We start from the raw sequence: 22045 nt of genomic DNA, 5'->3' as shown, positions 1-22045 counted from the left end.
TGTAGCATTTTGTCACACTGCATCTTTACATGTTGAAAAAATATAACTTGTTACTAGAAAAGCTATTCTGAAAAGGCTACTGAAAAATACAGTTAAATTAGTGGCTTTTCTCCTTTTAGTCAGTTACTCCCCAACTCTGGTAATAATCTATTATAATAAAATGTGTTTTAATGGTTTTTGCTGCTATTATTGCTTTTTGGAACATGTCTCTTTTCTTTTTCTCTCCCATCTGTATGGAGGTGTGCCAGTGTTTTGCAGCTGCGTGAGAACCGAGTGAAGCAAGAGTGCTTGTTGTTTCTGTACGGAGGCGTTCAGAGAAATTCTTAGGGGCTTTTTTCTCTCTCCTGTACAGGCGTGCACATACCTGGCACATGATTGCGTGCAAAAACAGCCACATGTGCGTAATGCATGGTGCATGCTGTGAAGAAAAATAGTGACAGGTTATCAGAGGTGAATACAGAGGCTTGTTATTAAACTGCTTTGAAACTTGCGCTCCCCATACACAATTAATGCAGAGAGGAACTGAAAAGCTTTTAAGAGCAGTGAAGTGGAGTCATTAGCCTTACAATGCGAACCTCCTTCTCTCTCCACTTTGGTCTCCAGGTTGAGGAGTTTCTTGAGTGCGTGGGGCTAATGTGGTGTTTCTCTGCTTTGTGCTGTGGTGTGAAGTGCAAAGCGCCACAGATACATCTGCCAGCCGCATACATGATGAGCAATATCAGTAATGCTCAGAGAGTGGGATTAAAAGCTGTACTGGCTCTGGTTTTAGGAGATTATTCCACTCAGTCTTGCCCCTCTTTGAAATGGGATTTGTGTATTAGTAATTCATGTAGAGTCTTTTGCATTCACGTTCTACCTTTATTTGGCCTGCTGTGGTGCTGTACTCCAAAGTCCTGAAGTTATTTGCGCCGGATGTTTTGCTTTGCAAAGCGACTTTAAAGAATTAATTCACCTCAAAATGAACTCATCCTCATGTCTTTCTAAACCCGTATGATTTACAGTCTTCTGTGTAACAAAAAGAGACATTTTGAGGCCTCTGCTGGTCGCTCTTGTAAAAAATAAAAAAAAGATTTTTCAAAATTATTAAATAATCAAAGACTATTGAAGAAAGTTTTACAAAGAAAATACTATTTACATTTTTCTGTTTAAATTCAAGTTTATTTTTTTTATAAAATTTGTAAAATTTAGTAGCAATTTCTGAGTTAAAGTTTTTTAGACACCAATTTTTTTTTTTTCTGATTTGACTTCAAAAAGGATGCAAATGCATCATAAAAGTACATATTTGTAAATTCCAAGTCTTCTGACGGTATGCAATAGCTGTATGTAAAAAATGAAATAAATAAAACTAAAGTCAAACAAATCTTTCTTTTGAGTCAGAATCTGAATGATTCATTCGCAAACCAATCTGACTTGATTCTTGAGTTCAGTGATTCAATCTCGATCTATTTTTATATCAAGGCTGTCAGAATACTTTAAATACACTGCTTTTATTTATGCATTTACATTTTAATGCACTATGTGATTGATTTATATTTATTTTCTTAAATGAACCATCAAAATGAATCGTTTCATTAAAATTAATTGAACAGAGTCAATATTTTAGGCCAGAACAAAAAATAAATAAAATTTGAGTTAAAAAGTAGTATTTTGCCACAAATAACAAGCTTGTTACCGGAAAAGCTATTGTTAAAAATAGCTACTGAAAAAGACAAAAACACATCCTCCTTTTAGTGCATGAGTCATATGGACCATGTTTATAATATGTTTTGGTGCTTTTCCATCCTTTTAGCAGCTTGAAAGCCATAATCCCCATTTATTTTAATTGCATGGGAAGACTGACCTGTACATTCCTCAGAAGTTCTCTTTAGTGTTACACAGAAGAAAGAAAGTCATACGAGTTTTACATTTTCATGCGGGGATGAACTCTGCCTTTTATTATTTTTTTTCTCCCTGATTCTCTGTACCGCAGACCTTGCTGTGGTTTTCCCTGAGAATTGGTTTTGTTCAGGCTTTGATGTGGTGACATTTATCTGCATTCCTCCATCTTTGTCAGTCAACAGTTCTCAGGATCTGCGGTTCCTAATAGATTCTTTATTGTGCTCTGCTTGGGTTACAGTCGATTGTGAACAAAATTGCTTTGCTTTTCCATCTTTTCCGACCATGTTTTCCAAGATCAAAAATCATTGAATCACTCCGCATCCGCTTCCATCCGAGCTATTCTGATCCCAGCAGTTTTAGACTGAGGTGACCTGGGTCATCCGTTATCTCTGCTAGGGATGCTTGGCGCTTTTCCGCCAGGAGTCGGAATGTCAGAAAACAGTCCAAGGTAGGAATTTCCTGCAGCCTTTCTCCATCAGGACAGGCTGTCCTGAGAGAGAACAAGAGCGGGGAGTGTGATACCACGAGCACGTCTGCAGAGTTTCTGCGACCTCTCTCCTCGTTTCTCGTTCCCTGAGGAATCTCAAACCTCCTTCTCCTGCCCCGGGACACTCATTGACTATGACAAGACCCCCTCCACCTATTCTTCCCCTTCAGCTTATCTCTACTTCTGCCAATGAGTCGGGGATGAGGACAGACAGCCTGGATCTTATCACAGACCAATGAAGGTCACAGTGAATATCGAACAAGATGGAACAAACTTAATGACCCCACAAAATCACTGTTATTGTTTTTCAACAGTATTTTGAGCATATCAAAGGGATAATCCCTTAAAAAAAAATTTGGGGGTGTCAATAAGGTTATTTGTTGTTTTGTCTCTTATGCTTAGTGAATGAACAATTCTGTAAAAAAAAAAAAAAAACTGTAATATTGTAAAATTTTAATACAATTTAAACTCATTTCTATTTTAATATATTTTACAATTTACTTGTGAAAAGCTGAAGTTTCAGCATCATTACTCCAGTCTTCAGTATCGCATGATCCATAATCTAATATGCTGATTTACTGCTCAAAAAACATTTCCTATTATTAACAACGTTAAAAACAGGAAAAACAGTATAAACACACACAAAATTTCATAAATTCTTAAGCAACTGTTTGCAGGATATACAAAGATTAGTATGTTGCTTTATAAAAATGTCATTGGATTGTAATCCCAAATAAAAAATGTCTTAAACAGTATATCTATAATCATGCAGTGCACATAAAAAAGGCTGACAATTTGCACATTGTCCTAGTATCTGATTCTCTTTTTTTTATTTATTTTGAAAAAATTGTTCAAAGAATGAAGCAGACAAGTCTTTGAACAATGTACAATCACTTGTAACTTCCCCTTGTCTCCTTGCACCAATCACAAAATGACATGCTAAGTTTGAAAGCATTGCACAGTGGGTAGTTTACAAGCTTGTGTGTCGTGACACATAAAAGCTGCTGCGCTCAGGGGAAGGTGGGTTTGAGTCCAGTCTGCCCTGTCTCTCATGCTCTATCCTGTAAAATTAGATGCAAAAGGCTATAAATAAAGTGAAAACATTTCCGCTTTTCCACAAAAGTAACAAATGCTATTTGCATTAAAAAGCAGCTTAAAATTAATTTCTAGTCAAATGTAATCTGTTCATCCAGCATGTTTTTTTTTTCATCAGAGTCCACACTCGATGTACAGCAGTAGTGTAATTAAATGTGGGCTGCAGAGAGCAGATTTTTACGAGCATATTAATTCTCACAAGATTGCTTTGTGAACATCAGACAAGATGAACATTGAAAGGTAGATTGTTTATTTTGTTTTAGAACTTTTTATTAAAGGTAATAGGTGGTGTAATCATTACCAGCATGGGAATTCACAATCTTTAAGAAGTCAGAAAAATTACTAACATGGCAATTCAGATTAAAATAATAGAGAAAGTCTGGTAATTATTATAGTACCCTGCCTCACCTCTCCATACAAAACTAATCCAGTCTTTTGTTTGTCAGAGCGTTGTCATAAACAAATACTCCTGTAAGGTACCCTCCGAGGGGCCGTCCAGAATGTGCTCTTGCGTTAAAAGCAGCGAGAGCTCAGTGGAACTGAACAGAAGGCATGTTTAGAGGTACATTAACTCCTATTGCTAAACACCGAATGCACTTGAGTCGCTCATCACATCCCCAGATTCATCTGATTGGTCCATTGATTTAAAGCTGACATTGATCCTCTGTGCTACGTCAAAAGTTGAACTGTTTTTTTAACTTGACATATCCTCTTAAACCTCATGTCATTCCAAATCAAAACTCAAAAGAAGATATTTTTCAAAATGTCTCAGTTTGTCCATAAAATGAAAGGGGTAGCTGTACTGGACTGGAGCGATATCTTCACACAAAGACGTTGTGTATATACAGTATACTTGCTATAGCCTTCTTCCTCCTCCAGCAGAGCAGCTCTGATAGATTTTAGCTTTCTTGTTACACTACTAGTGAGCAACGTTTCACACTTGCTGTGTAGACAGCTTCATTGATTATAATGAGAGCAATCCAGTTTTGCTGCACTGCCTCGTAGACAAGATGTAAGAAGTTCCAATTGCATGTTGAATTAATTTGTATGTTTTGTACCATTAGTTGTTAAATGTTCACTGCTATACATTTAGCAGATTGCAGCTCATTATTTACTTTGAGCAATTTTTAACCATTCAACATTAGAATAAGTAATAATGCATTTAAAAAAAAAATGTCATTTCTTGACTGTTTAAAATTATGTTTAGTTAACTTCAGTTAAGTTTAATTAAGTTGGATATTATCTCAACAAATTTTAAATTGTTATAACTAATTGCAGCAGACTAGGGCTGCAACAACTAATCGATAAAATCGATTATTATCGATTATGAAAATCATCGACAACGATTCTCATTATCGATTAATCGGGTCTGCCCACAGTGCACGTCCAACTTCAGCTGGTTAGTCAAATTACGGCACTGAATAATGCATTTCTATGGACAAAATGCATCTAAAAATAGTGGAGGAAACAGAATGAGATTCTGCCGGAGAAGCACGTGATCCAAGCTGCCCAAAACATGATAATTCTTTATTTTAAGCTTTAAGTTAATGCATAAGAGTAATGGCTTGCCCTGTCAGGCGCTTTGACAGATGCGTGTGCGTCCTCAGCGCAAAAACGTTCAGTTTACGGTCATATCCTTATCTATAAATGCCACAAATTCACGCGAGCATTTCCATTTTTGCATAAAGGTCCGTCCTGACAGTCTGTGTTAAGTTTAAAATACCGAATGAGCGCCGGCGCGGCGGGGCGCGCGCACGCGCGTCAGACGGACAGAACACAGTAGAGAGGGAGACAATTAATAGGCTTTTCAGCGCAAACATATCCACTGTGCTGAATTATCTGTTGTTGAAAGTTAATTTAAGGTTTAAAATAAATTAAAATATTTTATGAGAGTAGGAACTTTAAAGGGATAACAGCGTGTAATTGTCTGTCTGAATATAAACATGAGACGCTCCATAACGGCCTTTTACAGGATAAAGAAATGACGAGGTGACTGTGATCAAAGTAGTTCCTGCAGAACATTACTCTTACCTGTTGCTTAACACTGAGTTTGTGTTTTTATTCGTCTTTATTATTATCTTTATTATTTTAATTTTTAATAGAGGTTTAAACTATATTCAATTTTTACAATGCTTAACAAATTTATGTAAGTTTTTTAACAATGTGTTTATGTAAGGTTTGTGCCACTGCTGCTCTAAAGTAACAGTATTGGTGATAACCAAAATCATTTTTCGGCTTTCTGTACTGGTTAGTACTCCAATATGTGTAAGCTCTTTAGTAACAGTAGTAGGCTATTTTTAATGCTATAATATCATTATTGCTGTTATCTATGAAAGAAAACCAGAGCACTTATTTTTTTTTGTATTTTTTTTTAGTTTATTTTTTTTTTGCGCGATACCCAATTGCAGTCAAAAAGTACATAAACAATACCAGCAAGAATGCAAGCTGTTATGAGGCCATTTTTAATTATTATGTCCAATAAATGACAATAACATTTTTAAATTTAAACAAATTTTTGACAAATTTCTAAAATATGTTTTCTCTTTATTATGATAAGTGGTCTAATAAATTAAGCACTGTATGTTTTCATAGCATTCAGTTGTCACGTTTGTTTGTAGAACATTGGGCAGAATGTGGAATAGTGTTTTTTTTGGTCAATATTTTTTAATCCGATTAATCGATTAATCGAAAGAATAATCGGCCAACTAATCGATTATCAAAATAATCGTTAGTTGCAGCCCTACAGCAGACTAATTGTCTGAGAAGCCAATTTCTTCACCGAAGCAATGCAGGTCTCTGCTTAATCGTACTAAACATATCAAGAGTCCTATGAGCTGCCGGTGCAGTACAGATTCAGACACACTGACTGGAATTACAGTACGATAGAAAGACAACTATTGATTTGATTCAAATAATTTACGGATTCTTATTTGTTTTAGAAAATAATTTCCTACATTATAAAGTGTAACTTTCAAGCAGTGTTGTGATTGTTAATCAAAGTTAAAATGATTAGAAAGAGTTTTTGTTATAAAATAAAATCTAAATATTACATGTGAAACTTCACCAAAATGAACAGTTAGAACGTTTACATGGACAACAATAATCCGATTTTAACACGATTAAGACAATACTCTGGTTAAGAATCTACCATGTAAACAAAGATTTTTGATTTACCTTAATTCGGCTAAAGGCATATTCGAAGTAAACAGAAATCGAATTAAGACATGAAGTATTCCTATTTTAGTCGCATTATTGAAGTGCAGTATCGACATTAATCACACTATTACCGTCGTGTAGGACTTTTCAACGCATTTTGCGACAGAATACACACGGGTGGGTAACCGTTTGACGGCAAACAAAAGAGCATGGCTTCAAAAACGCCGTCATCTGTTTGCACGTATAACATGACAAATAATTAACTGCACTTGAAGCTTTCATAAAATTAAAAATTAAACGCCGTCAGCACCGAAGGCCTCGTGGCCTCGAAGGCCTCCGATTTTGAGTTCGAGCAGACCTTTCCCGATCCCATCCCCCTCTCTCTCACCCACTTCGCTTCCTGTCAACCTATACTGACGTATCTAAATAAAGCTACCTGGTCTCATGGCATAAACGTACCTGGGGGCACTTTTTAGCGAGATCGAAATACGTACCAATAAGTACATATCAGTGCAGTTTCAAAAAGAAATGAACACTAGAGGCAGTAAAACTCTGACGCCTTTCATTCCTTTTCACACAAATTTACAGAGTTTTGATTAATGAAGCATAATTTTCGCACAATTACTTGAAGAATATCATGTTTTTACTTCAAAACAATATTAATATGCTGGGAGATTTGAAAGCTGATGCTTTTGAACGTTAGCATCACACATATCCAGCTTCATATGAATGGGTTTTCATAGATGGTAGGTTTGTTCAGTAGCTCGCTGAGTACGGAGATGTACTTGAGAGGTGAGGAGCTCCGGTTCGAATCTCGTGTAACTACGGTTTGACAAAACAGTTCAAATCTGCATATAAGGAAGTTCAAATAGCATGGATGCATCAACAAATGCGTTTTTATATCAGTTTCGCATTTGTCAACACTATCGGGTAGGTTTAGGGTTGGGTTTGGTGTAGGGCATATTTCCAACATGATAGAGCATTCATTTTTAGCGACGGTCCCCAGATATTTGAATTCTGAACCGCTGCAATACATACCTGAAGCAACGTAATAAAAACATAGCAATACATAGCAACGTAATAAAAATGTGCCAGGGTTTAACAATTGAACCCGTGGTTTAGCGCCACTCAGTGGACATTTGTCTTTGAAACTGCGGCAGTAAGGTATGTAAAAACGGTCTCGCTAAAAATGCCCCCAGGTACGTTTATGCCATGAGACCAGGTTGAAATAAAGGCATAAAAAACAACCATTAAAAATGAAACTGTGTATGACACCATAACAAAGACGAACTATATGTTTATATGTGAAATTCTGGGGATGTCGGATGGCGTCACGTGGGGACGTTATTATGATGTGTGCCATTAATCGATCTATGTACTATAACATGTAAAACAGGAACATGAAAGGAATATTATAAAAACAACACCTTAATCATAATATTGCCTTATTTAGAATAAGGTAAGTAATTAGATTACCGATGTCCATGTAAACGTAGTCAGTGATAGTTTACCCAAAAACGAATATTTTGTCATCATTTACTCACTCTCAAGTTTTTTCATACCTGAATGAGTTTCTTTTTTCTGTTGAACAGAATTAAAGATATTTTGAAGAATATTTGTAACCAAACAGCTGATGGACACAGGTGACTTCCATGGTATGGAAAAATAATAATAAAGAAATGCATACAGATTTGAAACAACTTGAGAGTGAGTAAATGATGACAGAATTTTCCATTTTGGGTGAACAATTCTTTTAAACTTAAAAAAGGAGTCATTTAATACGATTTCACCTTTTTAACTTTTGTTAGTGTGTAATGTAGCTGTGTGAGCATAAACAACATCTGCAAAGTTACGAAGCTCAACATTCAATGCAAAGGGAGAAATTGTCTTTTACAAAATTAGCATAGCATCGCCTACAACAAAAGGCTCGTAAGGGGCTACAATAAAAATAATTCAGGGTTAGTGACATCATAAACCCAGATAAACCCCGCCCCCGGGAACATGCAACGAAGGGGACGCTGCTTTAGAGAAGAGGAAGAAAACTAGGGGTGCACGTAAAAATGTATTCATATACTATATGCATCGCTATTCTTTCTTCTAACGATTCTAATGGATTTACAAGTTTCATAATCAATGTTCTAAAGCAGCGGTTCTCAATCCTGTTCCTCGCGTCGCCCTGCTGTGTACACGCTCTGCTCTGCATCTCTCTCTCTCTCTCTCTCTCGCTCTAATTCAGATCAGCTCAGCTCCAACAATGAACTGTTACATTTATATACTTATTTTCACAAAGCCCTGACAAGCATTAAGCATGGACGCGCATGCGGTTGCCGTACTGTATTAAAGCTTTAATTATAATAAAACCATATAATAAAAGCAAACATAAGCAGTAGCATAATAACAGCGTATCTAAAAGTATGAGACAACAACAAACAAAAAACATATGCCTACCATTAAAAGCCATGCTTGCACAGGTTCTGCGCGATCCTCTTCACTAATATCCTCTGCGTCTCAATCCGGCTCAAATTGATAAGCAATATTGACGATGCCATTGTTTACAATACAACCAGAGCACATGCCGCTGAGGTGAGGGGCGGGACGTTTAGACGCTCACTAGAGGCGGTTTAGCCAATCACAACACATTGGGCCAGTTAACCAATCAGAGCCCATCGTGTATTTCTGAGGGAGGGGCTTCATAAAAGCAGGAAATGATCAGCGCCTTTATCAGAGACAAAGCGGTGTGAAATAAAGGTAAATTATGTGAAAAATAATGTGTTTTTTATTAAACAAATCATTCAAACATGTTAGATTGCACCCCATAAACACAATCAAGCCTAGAAAAAAACAGTCAACCACCCCTTTAAAAAAAACACGATGAAAATTTGAAATTGAGTTGAATTACTAAACTGAAATAAAAATAAACTAAAGCTAAATAGAAAACTAAAAATGATAAGCACACATAAAAACAATTATGGAAACTGAAAACATAAAAATTAAAACAGAATATATACAAAAAAGAGCTTTCACAATATAATAGTATATGAATAATATTAAAATAACAGTTCACTGTTTTAACACTTGTTAAAATTGTTTTATGCTCATAGTCAACAACATTTCAAACCTTGATTGATCTAATATTATGAGGGCACAACAGAGCCACTGTTCGTAGTTTCCTTGATGTCATCCTACAGATTGTTCAGAAATGGCTTGTCTCGAGCTGCGGTTAGTGCCTTGTCTGGCACATTTGGCAGTAATATTTATTACAGACAAACATCTATTGGTTTGGATGTTCTGCAGAGTCTTTCACGACTCAGCATCTGCCGTCATTATAGCTCGCTTGCGTTTTTAAAACCCAGATCACACAGTTCTGACAGAATATCTCATAAAGTGCTGTGTGGTTTGGAGACTGCCATCCAGAGTGTTTCAAAGGCCCATCAAAGGGATTTTTCACTCTTATGTAGCCAATTAGACACTAAGAACTATAGTTTGGAGCTGTGATACAGTAGTTTCTGTGTCTGTTGCTGCTGTGAGACTACAGTCGTCCCTGTTGTGCATCTCAAATGCCCATCTCGGTCTCCCGCGGTTTGAGAACTAGGTCGTGTCTTTGCTGTGAACCCTTAAAGAAAGCAGCACTTGTCACTCTTGGCGTCAACACTCCTTTTTATCCGCCTTTGAAAGCATGTTTACACTTCAGAGAAGTTTTGTCTGTGTGAAGTCGTTCTGTATTCTGCAGGCCACTGAGTATAGCTCACAACAGCAATGACCGCTGAATTTCAGCTGAATTTCAAGTCACCTTCCAGTCCAACTCTAGATTATAGTGCTGCTGAGGTCAGAGCTTTAGTGTGTTAGGGGCGGCTGCCTCTGAAATCTTTTTGTCAGGATTGCGGTGATGAATCAGGAGATGTCAGTGCAATTTTTTGTGCTGCGCTTTATTCATCTGCTATTGTGCCTTTTGAAATTGTGTGTTTTTTTCCTTGTGAGAGGCAGCACCAAACAGACTGCCAGAAGCAGATGTAGAAATATGGAAGCTTGTGTAGAGATCTGTCTTGATTTACTGTGGTAATTTTGGAATGGTTTTCTATTTTTTCATATTAAGAGGAATACTAGACTGTAATTGGTAAGGATGCAGTTTTAAAACTAGATTAGCATTTTGTGAAATGCTTGCAAGATGTTGTGCGATAAAGAACAATCGTTATTTATCATATGACATCATCACTGGCAGATTTTCAGGGTCAAACATCATACAGTATATCACAATTTTGTGTGGTGTAATAACTGGAAAAAATTAAAATGTGATCTGAGATTGAAACATTAGAGTGATTTAAAAAAGTAAGTGTATTTATAAATATCCAGTTTTTGTTTTTTTATGGTTTCAACTGGGAAATATATATATATATAATTTATATTTTTATTGCATGTTAATATTTGTATTTATATTAGAGATTTTTATATTTTAAGAGATATTGAAATAAGTCAATTTTTATTCATAAATGTATTGGTTTAATTTCAATTGAGAAATAAGCATTGCTGTATCTAAATAATATTTATACTAATATTTTTATTGTATGTTATTTGAATGTATATTTGAGGGACTAAAAGAAGTCAATTTATTTATAAATTAGCAGTTTTATCTTGCATATACGTTTAGAACCGCTTGAGAAATAAGCATTGTACTCACTTTTTATTGTATTATTATTATTTAAAAAATATATATATTATTTTATCACTTTATTTTAAATATTGTAATCACTATATTTGCTTGCTTATTTGTAAAGCTTATTGCCTAAATAATATAAATTTTATGAAGTTATAAAGCTTAATTAAAAAATAATTGTAATAAAATTAATAAATAAAAAAACACCCAAAATTTGCTGGATTTGACCCCAAATTATCTTAATAGAATGCAAATTAAATTTTAAAAAGTATGAGAAGATATAGAAGAAATATAACGGATTTCAATACAGTTGAAAAAATGGTGCTGTTCAGTTTGCCAACATTTGACCCAATCTTGCTCTAGCCATTGGCATCCTTGCTCTTTCTCAGCGGTCACAGGACAGCGAGAGAGATGTACAAATGTAGAAGATGAAGACAGAAGGTCTCCTGATGCAGGGCGACAGCGTGACTCACCCTTCATCCACAATTGAAGGTTTCAAATGGCAAGTCCCTGCACATGCCTCCCCATGTGCTCTGCCTGAAGAGAGGGAAATCATGTTTTCTCTTGCTTTGTGTTTGAGTTATTTATCCGGGTATTGCTAATCTATGGATTTATGGATTTCCAATTGAGAAGGACACGTTTGTTTTGAGACTTTCCCCTTGGCAGGTCCTACTCTGCAGTCTCCAAGGGAGATGGATTATGGGAAGTGTCAGAAAAAAGACGAATTAACATCAGCCAGTTCATGTTCAAAGGAGTAATAAATGACAAACTCAAACTTGCCTGAACTGAACAAGTTCTAAGCTTCCCGCAGCCATCATTCAGAAATGTACTGGATGAATTTCAATGTTTTTTGTACGAATACGGTGTGAAACTATACTGAGCCCAATTTACATAGAGAGGAGGCGTGTTTTGTTCTGCATAGAATGACATTGAATGGACATATTCAAGGCACTGCACTATATGAGCTGATTTGCGGGTAGTTAGTGAATGCTTTGCTGTTTCAAGAGAGGGAAAGAGTGAATATATAAGACAGATATGCCAGAAAACCTCACTCTCTGTGAGTTGAGGAGCACTCAAACCTTTTACCTCAGACCTGAAAGACATAGCAGTAAGTGTTATCTAACATTAGCTGAATTAGCCTGAAAGAAAAGAGAGAGCAGATCTGCATTGATGTGAGTTTCAATGAGAACTTAAATGAGAACAATTCATTTAGTTCATTTGAGGCCCCGTCAAATGATTTACGGCATGCACGATATCTCCGGGGTGTACGCCGTTGACTAAAACAACAAAACGCAAAATAGTGGCAATTGTAGATTTGTTGTTGTTCCCCAAGCACAGGCATAATTTATGGTGTAGAATACACAACAGTGCTGTCTTTCTCTCCACCTCTGCTTTGTACCCACCCTCATTCACCTTGAATTCATAACACCACTTTTCACAGTCTAATGAGAGTCTGGAGGCTGCGTACAGCATTCCTGGGTGGTGATATAAGTCGTGCACACTTGTGTACGCTTTACTAATCCACAGCCAAATGTTTTGGGCTTCGGGACGCATGTGATATTTCAAACTGAAGAAAGAGACAAGCCTGAACCCCAAGGCCAATCAAACCCGCTCGATTCGTCACTAGCGAGCTCGGCGTTCCAGAGAAAGTGAATCATCATGTCATTCGGATCCCGGGAAAGTCTACAGCAGTTAATTGTGTTACACAAATGAAATGTAAAGCCATCTAGCAGACATGCCACGTGAGTCAGTCTTTAGCGTTCCCATGCTTGTCCAAATTGATAGCACTTAACTCATTGGCAGATGAGCCAAGGCTTGTTTCTGCAAATTAATTTTCTGAATAAACCGTTTGTTACGCTGCCTGTCAAAGACAGATGTCAGGCTGAAAGTTGTCTTCGGCTTATGATTACAGGGAGCGTGCAGGGTTGGATTCGGATAGGGTTCAAAGTCAAATGGAGGAGACAGTATCTTTCCAAAAGTGTCTCAGAAGTTTTGTAGCTATAAATAAACCGCAAGCTCCATTTTGCATCTCAAGGGCTTAGGCTTTTTGTGTAACAGCCTCTGCCATGCATTGTTTTCATGTAGTTTCATCAGCTTGTTTTTTTTTTACGCTGTGACCTCTACTGCGATGACCCAGAGTTCGCTCCTGCTCCACATCGGCCATTAGCTGTGACCTCCATGTTCCTCTTTCAAGCAGACGCCAATATCAGGCTCCCAGGCACACAGTAAGAGGAGATAATGGCTTTAAAAAAAAAAGCGCCAAGCCTCTCTTTCTGGCAAGTTTTAGGTATAAAAAAACCTGCCATTGTAGGTAAACGCACTTTACCTAAAAAAAACATAAATTTACGTCTAGAGTAAAGGCTGGAACACATTGCGCAATTCGTTTTTTTAAACACTAGGCATATTATATTTGCTGACTTTTAAATGCTTACAGATAAAAACTAGACATCATGCACTAAGCAACTGAGGATCACACACTACAAGACATTAAAGGCTTTCCAAACACTTAAGAAATTCATGGCAAATGAATAAAACAGTGTGTTCTAAAATAAACTCAAAATAACAAAAATGTTTGATGTTAATCCAATTGATGGATTCATAGTCTGAAGCTAAAAAATCGGAGCCTGTGCCCATTATACACTATACGATTTTCAGTCAAATTTATCAATTCAATCCGCCCAAAATCTGCAGACTGGCTCTGGCTTTCAATAGTTATCACAGACTCTTCCAGACTGCAAATCTGAGCATAAATCTGGGCAAAAGTTGTATAGTGTATTCCAGCCTTATACAGCTTTTTGCGTCTGAACAATGCAAAGTATAAATGATTAAATCTGCCATTCCAGAATACTTTCTCAGCCACGTTTTGCATCCTAAAGGACACTTTCACACTCTCAGTCTCTTATTTCATTTGTCCAATGACATTATCTAACAGTGTGTACATGCGCCATAGGACAATTTTGTCTTTTCTTTTTCTTCATTTCAACCACACCCTAAATTATGTATTGTATTTTGGGTATTTGGGCATTTCGGTTAGTCTCTTTTGTATTCCAAGACTAATTTCATATCTAGCATGTTATAATTAAACCACACAGAAATGCATAAATACACAATTTATGGCAATTTCTCTTATATTTCTTTTATTGATTCTCAGGATATGAATTCTTGATATCAGCAATTCAGTTTTCACTAGTTAAAATGCTAATTCTTTATATCAGGAATTAGATTTCTACTAGTAACAATGTTAATTCTTGATATTTACAGTAAAAAAAAAAAAAATCAGTAAAGAAAAAACCTTATTTGGGACCATTTTTGATGGAAATTACATCATTGCTTTTTATTTTATTTTTTTTAAAAGAGAAGTTCTTAAATTTAGTATATCCCACCTAAATTGTCAATAGGAACTATATAAAGCAAACACAGTAAAGAGAACTGCCCTCATTGTACAATTTTTTGTGGCCTTGTCTGACTTGAATATTCTTTCATTCTGCACAGCCTTGATTTTGTGTACGCCAAATAAAATATGATTAACTAACCACACTAATGTCTGTTGGTAGAAGCTGAAGTGTCCCTGTTCCTCAGACTCTGACAAGCGGAGGCGTCTCTGTGTTGCTCAAAGAAGCTCTGCTTTTGATTAAAATTAATTATTGTCTAACTGAGCAATTCCTTTCCATTTAATGTCCTCAGTGGATGTAATTAACTCAAACACATTCCTCTTAAGTTGTTTTGCATGAAGCACATTTTCTCTCAAGGGATTCGTCTTCCCCATGAGAGCAAGCAATTCCTCTGACATTCGTCCCTTTAACCTTCAAGCCTGTTAGTCTGTGAAGTCTGATGTCTTCCTGTCTGTGGTCTTCAGGCTGATGATCTGTTCCCTGGTGGAATACAGGGAAGTGTGGAAGCTTATTTCCATCACAGAATTAAAAAAAAAAAAAAGAAAGAAAGATAATTGTGACTTTTTACTGTATCGCACAACTGAGAAATGTAGAAGTGTGAGATGTTAATAAGACAGACTTGTGAGATGTTAACTCACAATTACGACATGTTAACTTGCAGTTGCAAGATACATTTCTGGGAAAGAAGTCAGAATTACGAGATGTTAGCTCAGAATTCTAAGAAAAATGGTAAGAATTGCAAGATGTTAACTCCCCAAACAAAATCCAAATCGCAAAACGTCAAGTCAGAATTCTGAGAAAAAAGTCAAAATTGTGAATTAACTCAGAATTAAGAGGAAAAATGTCAGAATTGCGAGATGTTATTTCAGAATTCTGAGAAGAAATAGTGAGAATTTTGAGATGTTAACTCAATATTAAGGGGAAAAGAATCAGAATTGCAAAGAAAAACATCAGAATTCCAATACGTCAAACGTAGTTAACGTCAAATTACGTCAAAAAAGTCACCTTTTTTCTATCTTTATTCCGTGCGAAAATTAGCTTCCATAGGGAAGACAAGTACTCATGAAACACACCTGCGATGTCCAACCTCGACAGTACATTTTCATTTGGATTTAAAGTATTGGCATGCTAGACGGTTTGACAGGGTCAAAGCTTTAAACACGGCATTATGGGATTGATTTTTTGGGGGGTTTTGATGGAGATAAGGGGGCGTATTCCACTGCGTTAAAAGCTTAATGGCGCTCCCCAGACAAGCCTCAAACAAGGGTAATATAGACAGAATTAAATGACTCTGTCTAATTAATTAGAGGAGCGGAGGCTGGTAAGAAACAGCAGTGTCTTCTCATTAGACCAAGTTTGCGAGTCTCTGGAGAGTGCTGGTTTGGAGTATTATCCGGTGCGAGCGACATTTCCCAGCAGGCTCTGGTTGATGACACATGCACGCACTCAACCGCCCGTTGTTAGCGTGGTTGCTGTGTTTCCGCATTGTGTTCCCTCAAAAAAACACAAGAGGAGAGGATCACAGAATAATTAAACACACCCACTTTGAAGTCTGTTTTCGCGCCTCAGGGTGTAATTCTTTTTCAGGATTTGTTGTTGTTGTCGCTCTGACCCAGAACTTAATGGACGCGGCGAACGCCTGTTAAAGCGTGTAACGCCTACAGTGTGAGCATCAAACTGCAACTCAGCAAATATCTTGTATATCTCGCCCTCCTGCTGTATCTGGGATAATCTCTTATCTGATAACAAGGTCTAGTCAAGCTGAATCATTTAGCTTTCCAACCAAGTCTGATTAATTTGATTAATTCAAGCTGTTATTTGATTCTTTTGGTGAATCAGTAGCTAATATAAGCAGATGTAATTCAACTTCAGTACATTCTCCCACAACGCAGCCTAGATAGTCAGTCCTTCGTATCATTCACTCTCACTCACTCATTGCTTTATTCCTGTCAGTCATGTCACAGTGTCAGTTGTGCACTGCAGCACTGTGCTTGTTACATATTAGAGCAGAGTTTTTATGTGTGCTTCTGTCTCTCTCTCTCTGTCTCTGCTCTTCCTCTTGCATGGCTGTGTCTGTCTTTGAAGTCTAGCGTCTGCTTTAATGAGTGTGTACTTCAGACTTGTTCAGCCCAAACAGCACTAGGTCTGCTGTCCTGAGGCCACTCCGCTCTCTCTCTTTCACCATCCCTCCTTTCCTTTCCTTTCCTTTCCTTTCCTTTCATTTCCTTTCCTTTCCTTTTTTCTCTTTATTTTTTTGCCCATTCCTGTTTTTCTGTTATTATTCTTTCATACCTTACTTCCTTCTACTTTTATTTTTCCTTCCCTTACTTGTTTGTTTGTTCCCTTTCTTTCTTTCTTTCTTGCTTGCTTGCTTTCTTTCTATTTTCTTCTTTGCTTACTTAAGATGCTCATTTCACCATTCCTTCTTTCCTTCCATCCTTCCGTCCTTCATTTCTTTCTTTCCTTTATTCCTTCCTTCATTCCTTCTGTCCTTCTTCCTTCTGTCCTCCTCCTGTCCTTCTTTCCTTCCTTCCCTTTTTCCATTTTTGTTTCTTTCATTTACTTATAGGGGCAGTCGTGGCCTACTGGATAGAGAGTTGGACTTGTAACCTGAAGGTCATGGGTTCGAGTCTCAGGTCCGGCAGGGATTGTTTCTGACTTTTATTCCTTCCTTACTTCTGTTTCTTTCCTTTATCATTTACGTATATCTTCCCTTTCTTGTTTCTTACTTTTATTATTTTCTTCCTTCCTTCTGTCCTTCCTTTCATTTCCTTCCTTTCTTCCTACCTTCCCTCCTCTCGCTATCAGTCACTCTCTCTCTCTCTCTCTCTCTCTCTCCCTCACTCAATTGGGCTCCAAGCTTGTTCACCCCCGGCAGATTGTCTTCTGTTTCCTGGGAGGTGATACTTGGTTTTGATGTATAAATCATCCTCGAATGTTCAGTCTTTAATTAATGACCCCCATCTGTCCTTGCTGGGTGAGTTTGAATTTTAAAATGCTGACACACCAAACAAGTGCCTCTGCGACTGCCTGACGCAACAAGCCCCCGAGTGAGGCAAGCTATCAGCACAGAGAATAGGTAGTCTGACATAGACACCCTCACCTGCTCCGAGGTGCTTCCAGCCCATTTACCCAGCAGAGCAAGAGAGATAAAGCACAAGAGAGGCTGATATCCTGTCGCCGGACAGAGCAGGGGCAATAATACTTCCGTCCATCAGCAGGCCAGACCAGTAAGGCTCTATGTGTATGTGTGTGTGTTCATAGGCTTTTCAAGTGAGTCCTGCCAGAGTTTCTGAAGCGGTTATGGAGGCATCAAAGACAAGCGCCGCGGTGAGTCACCGGCTGCCTTTTACAATCTATGTACTGGATGTGTGCAAGACCGCGTTTCAGGCCATAGACAGGGGGTGCGGGACGTGCAGGTGGACAGGGTCAGGCTGCATCACATATGCATGAATAGCCAACAACACAGAACAAGAGAACATAAAGGCTCTGTTCTCGCTTTTGTATGCCGATGTTGTTGTTCCCATCGTTCCTGCTTTTCAGTCCACTCTGGCTTCTTTTTTGTTTCCTCTCATGTCATTAATATCAGCTGTTCATCTCAGCGCCGTGTTCATGTCTTTCTCTCCTTTATCCCGCTGTGCGGGTCATCACTTCGTACAGCTGCTCATGCATGGTGGGGTGGCTCTCTTTGAGTTGTCGCTGCGATTTCCCTCTTTATCTTTCCAACTTGTGTTGTAGTGAAGCATGTGCGACTCTTTTAACTAATTACACAGTTCTCCACCTCTCACCATTGTGATTCAACACCAATGAAATTCAACACCCTCATAAATCTTTTGTATGTAGTGTTAAACTCCATTACTCTACAATATGGGACAGTACCTCATCTCCCCTTTTTCATGAGCTAAACAAAAGCAAGCGGTCTCACAGTGACCCAAACTCACCCGTTCTGACCTCAAACCTCTTATTAAACTTTAATTGCTGCAAACCTGTTTCTACAAAATGTACACTAGAGCTCATGAATTAGGACACCCTCCCCCCAGTGTGAAAGTCTCAGCCCAGCGCACACAGTTTCTCGTTAGTGACGATTAGTGGTTGTGATGTGGAACTAATTTGCTGTTAGTTGCTTGTTTTGAATCTAATCCGTCTTTGTGGGATCTCTATGGACTCTGTATCATCTATCCATGCGCACCTACACTAATATTATCATCCGCACAGTGTTTTTTTCCTTAATTTGTGAAAAAGACAGATCGGGAGCATTGGGGAATAGAATCTGCTGCCCTCAAAAAACACAGTTTTAATCCCTTGAAAGCAGATGTATTATAAAATACAGTTTTCAATTCCAAATGTAAAAGCCTGTTTTCAAGCACTGCATTTTGGAAGTGGATGTGTATTTATATTAAAGGGATAATTCATCCAAAAATTACATTTATAATTTATTCATCTTCATATTGTTCCAAACCTGTGCGCAGTTTGTTTTTTTTATCATTTTAATGGCATAAAATTCATACGTTCTAACTGAGTTGTACACTACCGTTCAAATGCTTATGGTTGGTAGGATTATACTCACCAAGGATGCATGTATTTGATCAAAATGTGATTAAAAAAATTATATTATTACAATTGAAAACAGTTGTTTTCTATTTCAGTGTATTTTTAAATGTAATTGTGATGCCATTACTCAGTGTCACATGGTCCTTCAGAAATCAATATGCTGATTCGGTGCCCCAAAAGTTCAATATTGTTACTTTTGTTCAATTTAATGCCTCCTTGCTGAGTAAAAGTATTCATTTATTTAATAGATATAGATATACAGTATATATCATATCTTGACGGAATAAATGGAAAAGCTTGTCTGTTTCAGACAGAAAGGGTGATTCATTTCATTCTGTCTAATTGCCATGTATCTGCCATTCCAACAGCAAACCTTGGAGAATAACTTAACCAATCTGGTGAAGAGGAACAGTGAGCTGGAGAACCAGATGGCCAAACTCATCCAGATTTGTCAACAGGTGGAGGTGAGTCCAGGCAAATTTATCATTATATTCTTCATCCTTCACATCACCATCATCATCATACTCCTTCACATATTATTTTCCCTAATATGTGAAGTAAGATGCAATTACAAAATGTAAAGAATAATGTTTATGAAATGTCTAATTTGTATATGATTGATGCCGTTATATAGATGTATTTGAATTATTGTATGAATGTTTTATGTAATTGTGTGTCTGTTTTCCTCGAGTACCAATGAATGTTTTTTTTTTTATTCACAGTCCAGTGTGTCTGTATAGGCAGCTTTTGAATGGCTTATATTGACTTGATATAAGCTAGAAAAGCCTCCAAGAGCGTATCAATATGAATGCATATTGTTAAATGCTTTTCTTGTGAATAAAAGAGACTAGCACTAGAGATACACTCATTCAGTAAAATGCACTCAAGGTCAGCATAAGAGAAAGAACCTTAAATAGGCATCATAGTAGTGTCTGAAGCATAATGTTTTAATAGAGTTGCTTATACAAGCAGGCAATTATTTAGTTGTATTTTATACTATTTCCTGGGGTTTTTCTCCTATTTATTATATTCCACTGTGGTTTATCATTAAATGTAACTTTTATGCCGTTGCAGGAAAAAGTATTACCTGGTTCCTGTATATCTTTAATATAATCTTTAACCAAATCACAACAGAAACACACAATCTGCTTAAGCAAGTATTATACGCACAATGATACATTTACATGACAAGTGGAAAATGTATGTGAATCCCTGAGGTAGTAGCTAAAGCTAATGTAGAATCTAATTAATGAGGCAAGATTGGAAGAGCTGATCAGGGTAAAAAAAATTGAGATTGCTATTCACTAGACGTGTTGCCTGATGTGAACCATACCTCGAACAAAAGAGATGTCTGAATGCTGAAGATTAAGAATTGTTGACTTACTTAAAGCAGAATATCTCTACACGTTAGTCATCAGTGCACAGTAAGACAAACTGTCTATAAATGGAAAAAGTTCAGCAGTGAATGCTCAGTGATGTCAAGAAGAGTCATAGAGTGTCAGCTTAAAACTTGCAAAAATCTCTGTAATGTGTCAACATACTGTACATCACATTCAGGGTTGTTGTTAAATTACATGCTATTTCCCTAGAATTCTGTGAAAGTTTACATGAAAACACATCATTTGTTATTTAAGCAAAGTGTTTTTCCATTGTTGAATATATATAAATATTAGTGCTGTCAAATGCCTAATCGCATCCAAAATAAAAGGTTTTGTTTACATAATATATGAGTGTGTACTGTATATATTTATTATGAATATAAAACACATGCATGTATATCTTTAAGAAAAATGTTATGTTTATAAATCAAATATATTATATAAATGTATATGCATGTAAATATTTTCAAAATATATACTGAATGTGTGCGTATTTATATATACATACTAAATAAACACAGTACACATTATGTAAACAAAAACTTTTATTTTGGATGTGATTAATCGCAATTAATCATTTGACAGCACTAATATATATATATATATATATATATATATATATATATATATATATATATATATATATATATATATATATATATATATATATATATATATATATATATATATATAATTTTTTTTTTTTTTTTTTTTTTTTTCATTCTTTGAAACTTTCTATTCATCAAAAAAAGAAAAGAAAAAAATTAATGTTCACTGTCCACAAAAAACAGCACAACTGTTTCCAGCATTAATAATAATGAAATGATTGTATCATATTATATTATTAAAAAATAATAATGTTTCTTGAGCAGCAAATCAGCATATTCGAATCATTTCTTAAAGATATAATACTGAAGACTGTAGTAATGATGCTGAAAATTCAGCTTTGCCATCACAGGAATTGATTGCATTTGAAAATATATTAATATTGGTATAAAATTGGAAAACACTTATTTTAAATTGTAATAATATTTTACAATATTACAGAATTTATTGTATTATTGGACAAAAAAATACAGCCTTGGTGAGCATTTTAATTACTGTTACCACCATGATGTTACATGTTCATATATTTGCAGCTGCAGCTTGGTGATAGTGATGTGACATATTTATGCACTCATGATAAACAAATTAGTACCCTTTATCTTTAAATCAGGCACAACAAACAAGGCACCAGGGATATATTTAGGCCTTTACTTGATGTCACCTTGAACATCGGCTGAGCGAGTTGTTTCTTTTTACACCAAATATGTCTCAAGATCAGCACTAAGACATCAGGCACAAGGGAAATTCAAATGCGAGCGTCCTTTTAATGACTCTGTCAGGATGGCTGTCCTTGCTGTTTGAGAAAAGAAAGCAGGTGACAAGGCTTTGTTACTTCATTAGCTGAATCAGT

General features: G+C 36.5%; 1 protein-coding gene across 1 annotated transcript in view; it reads left to right on the top strand.

Annotated features, from left to right (window-relative positions):
- Positions 1–22045, top strand: part of LOC306883341 (putative E3 ubiquitin-protein ligase MID2) — a 131765-nt gene that overhangs the window by 35785 nt on the left and 73935 nt on the right. The window contains exons 3-4 of the mRNA XM_079438525.1: positions 17924–17989; positions 19579–19674. Coding sequence (XP_079294651.1) covers positions 17924–17989; positions 19579–19674 — 162 coding nt within the window. The remainder of the gene's footprint in view (positions 1–17923; positions 17990–19578; positions 19675–22045) is intronic.

The sequence above is a fragment of the Barbus barbus genome (assembly GCF_936440315.1).
Source record: "Barbus barbus genome assembly, chromosome: 17".
In the NCBI taxonomy this organism is placed as follows: domain Eukaryota; kingdom Metazoa; phylum Chordata; class Actinopteri; order Cypriniformes; family Cyprinidae; genus Barbus; species Barbus barbus.
Note: the sequence above shows the minus strand (reverse complement) of the source record. Positions and strands in the feature narration are given on the sequence as shown.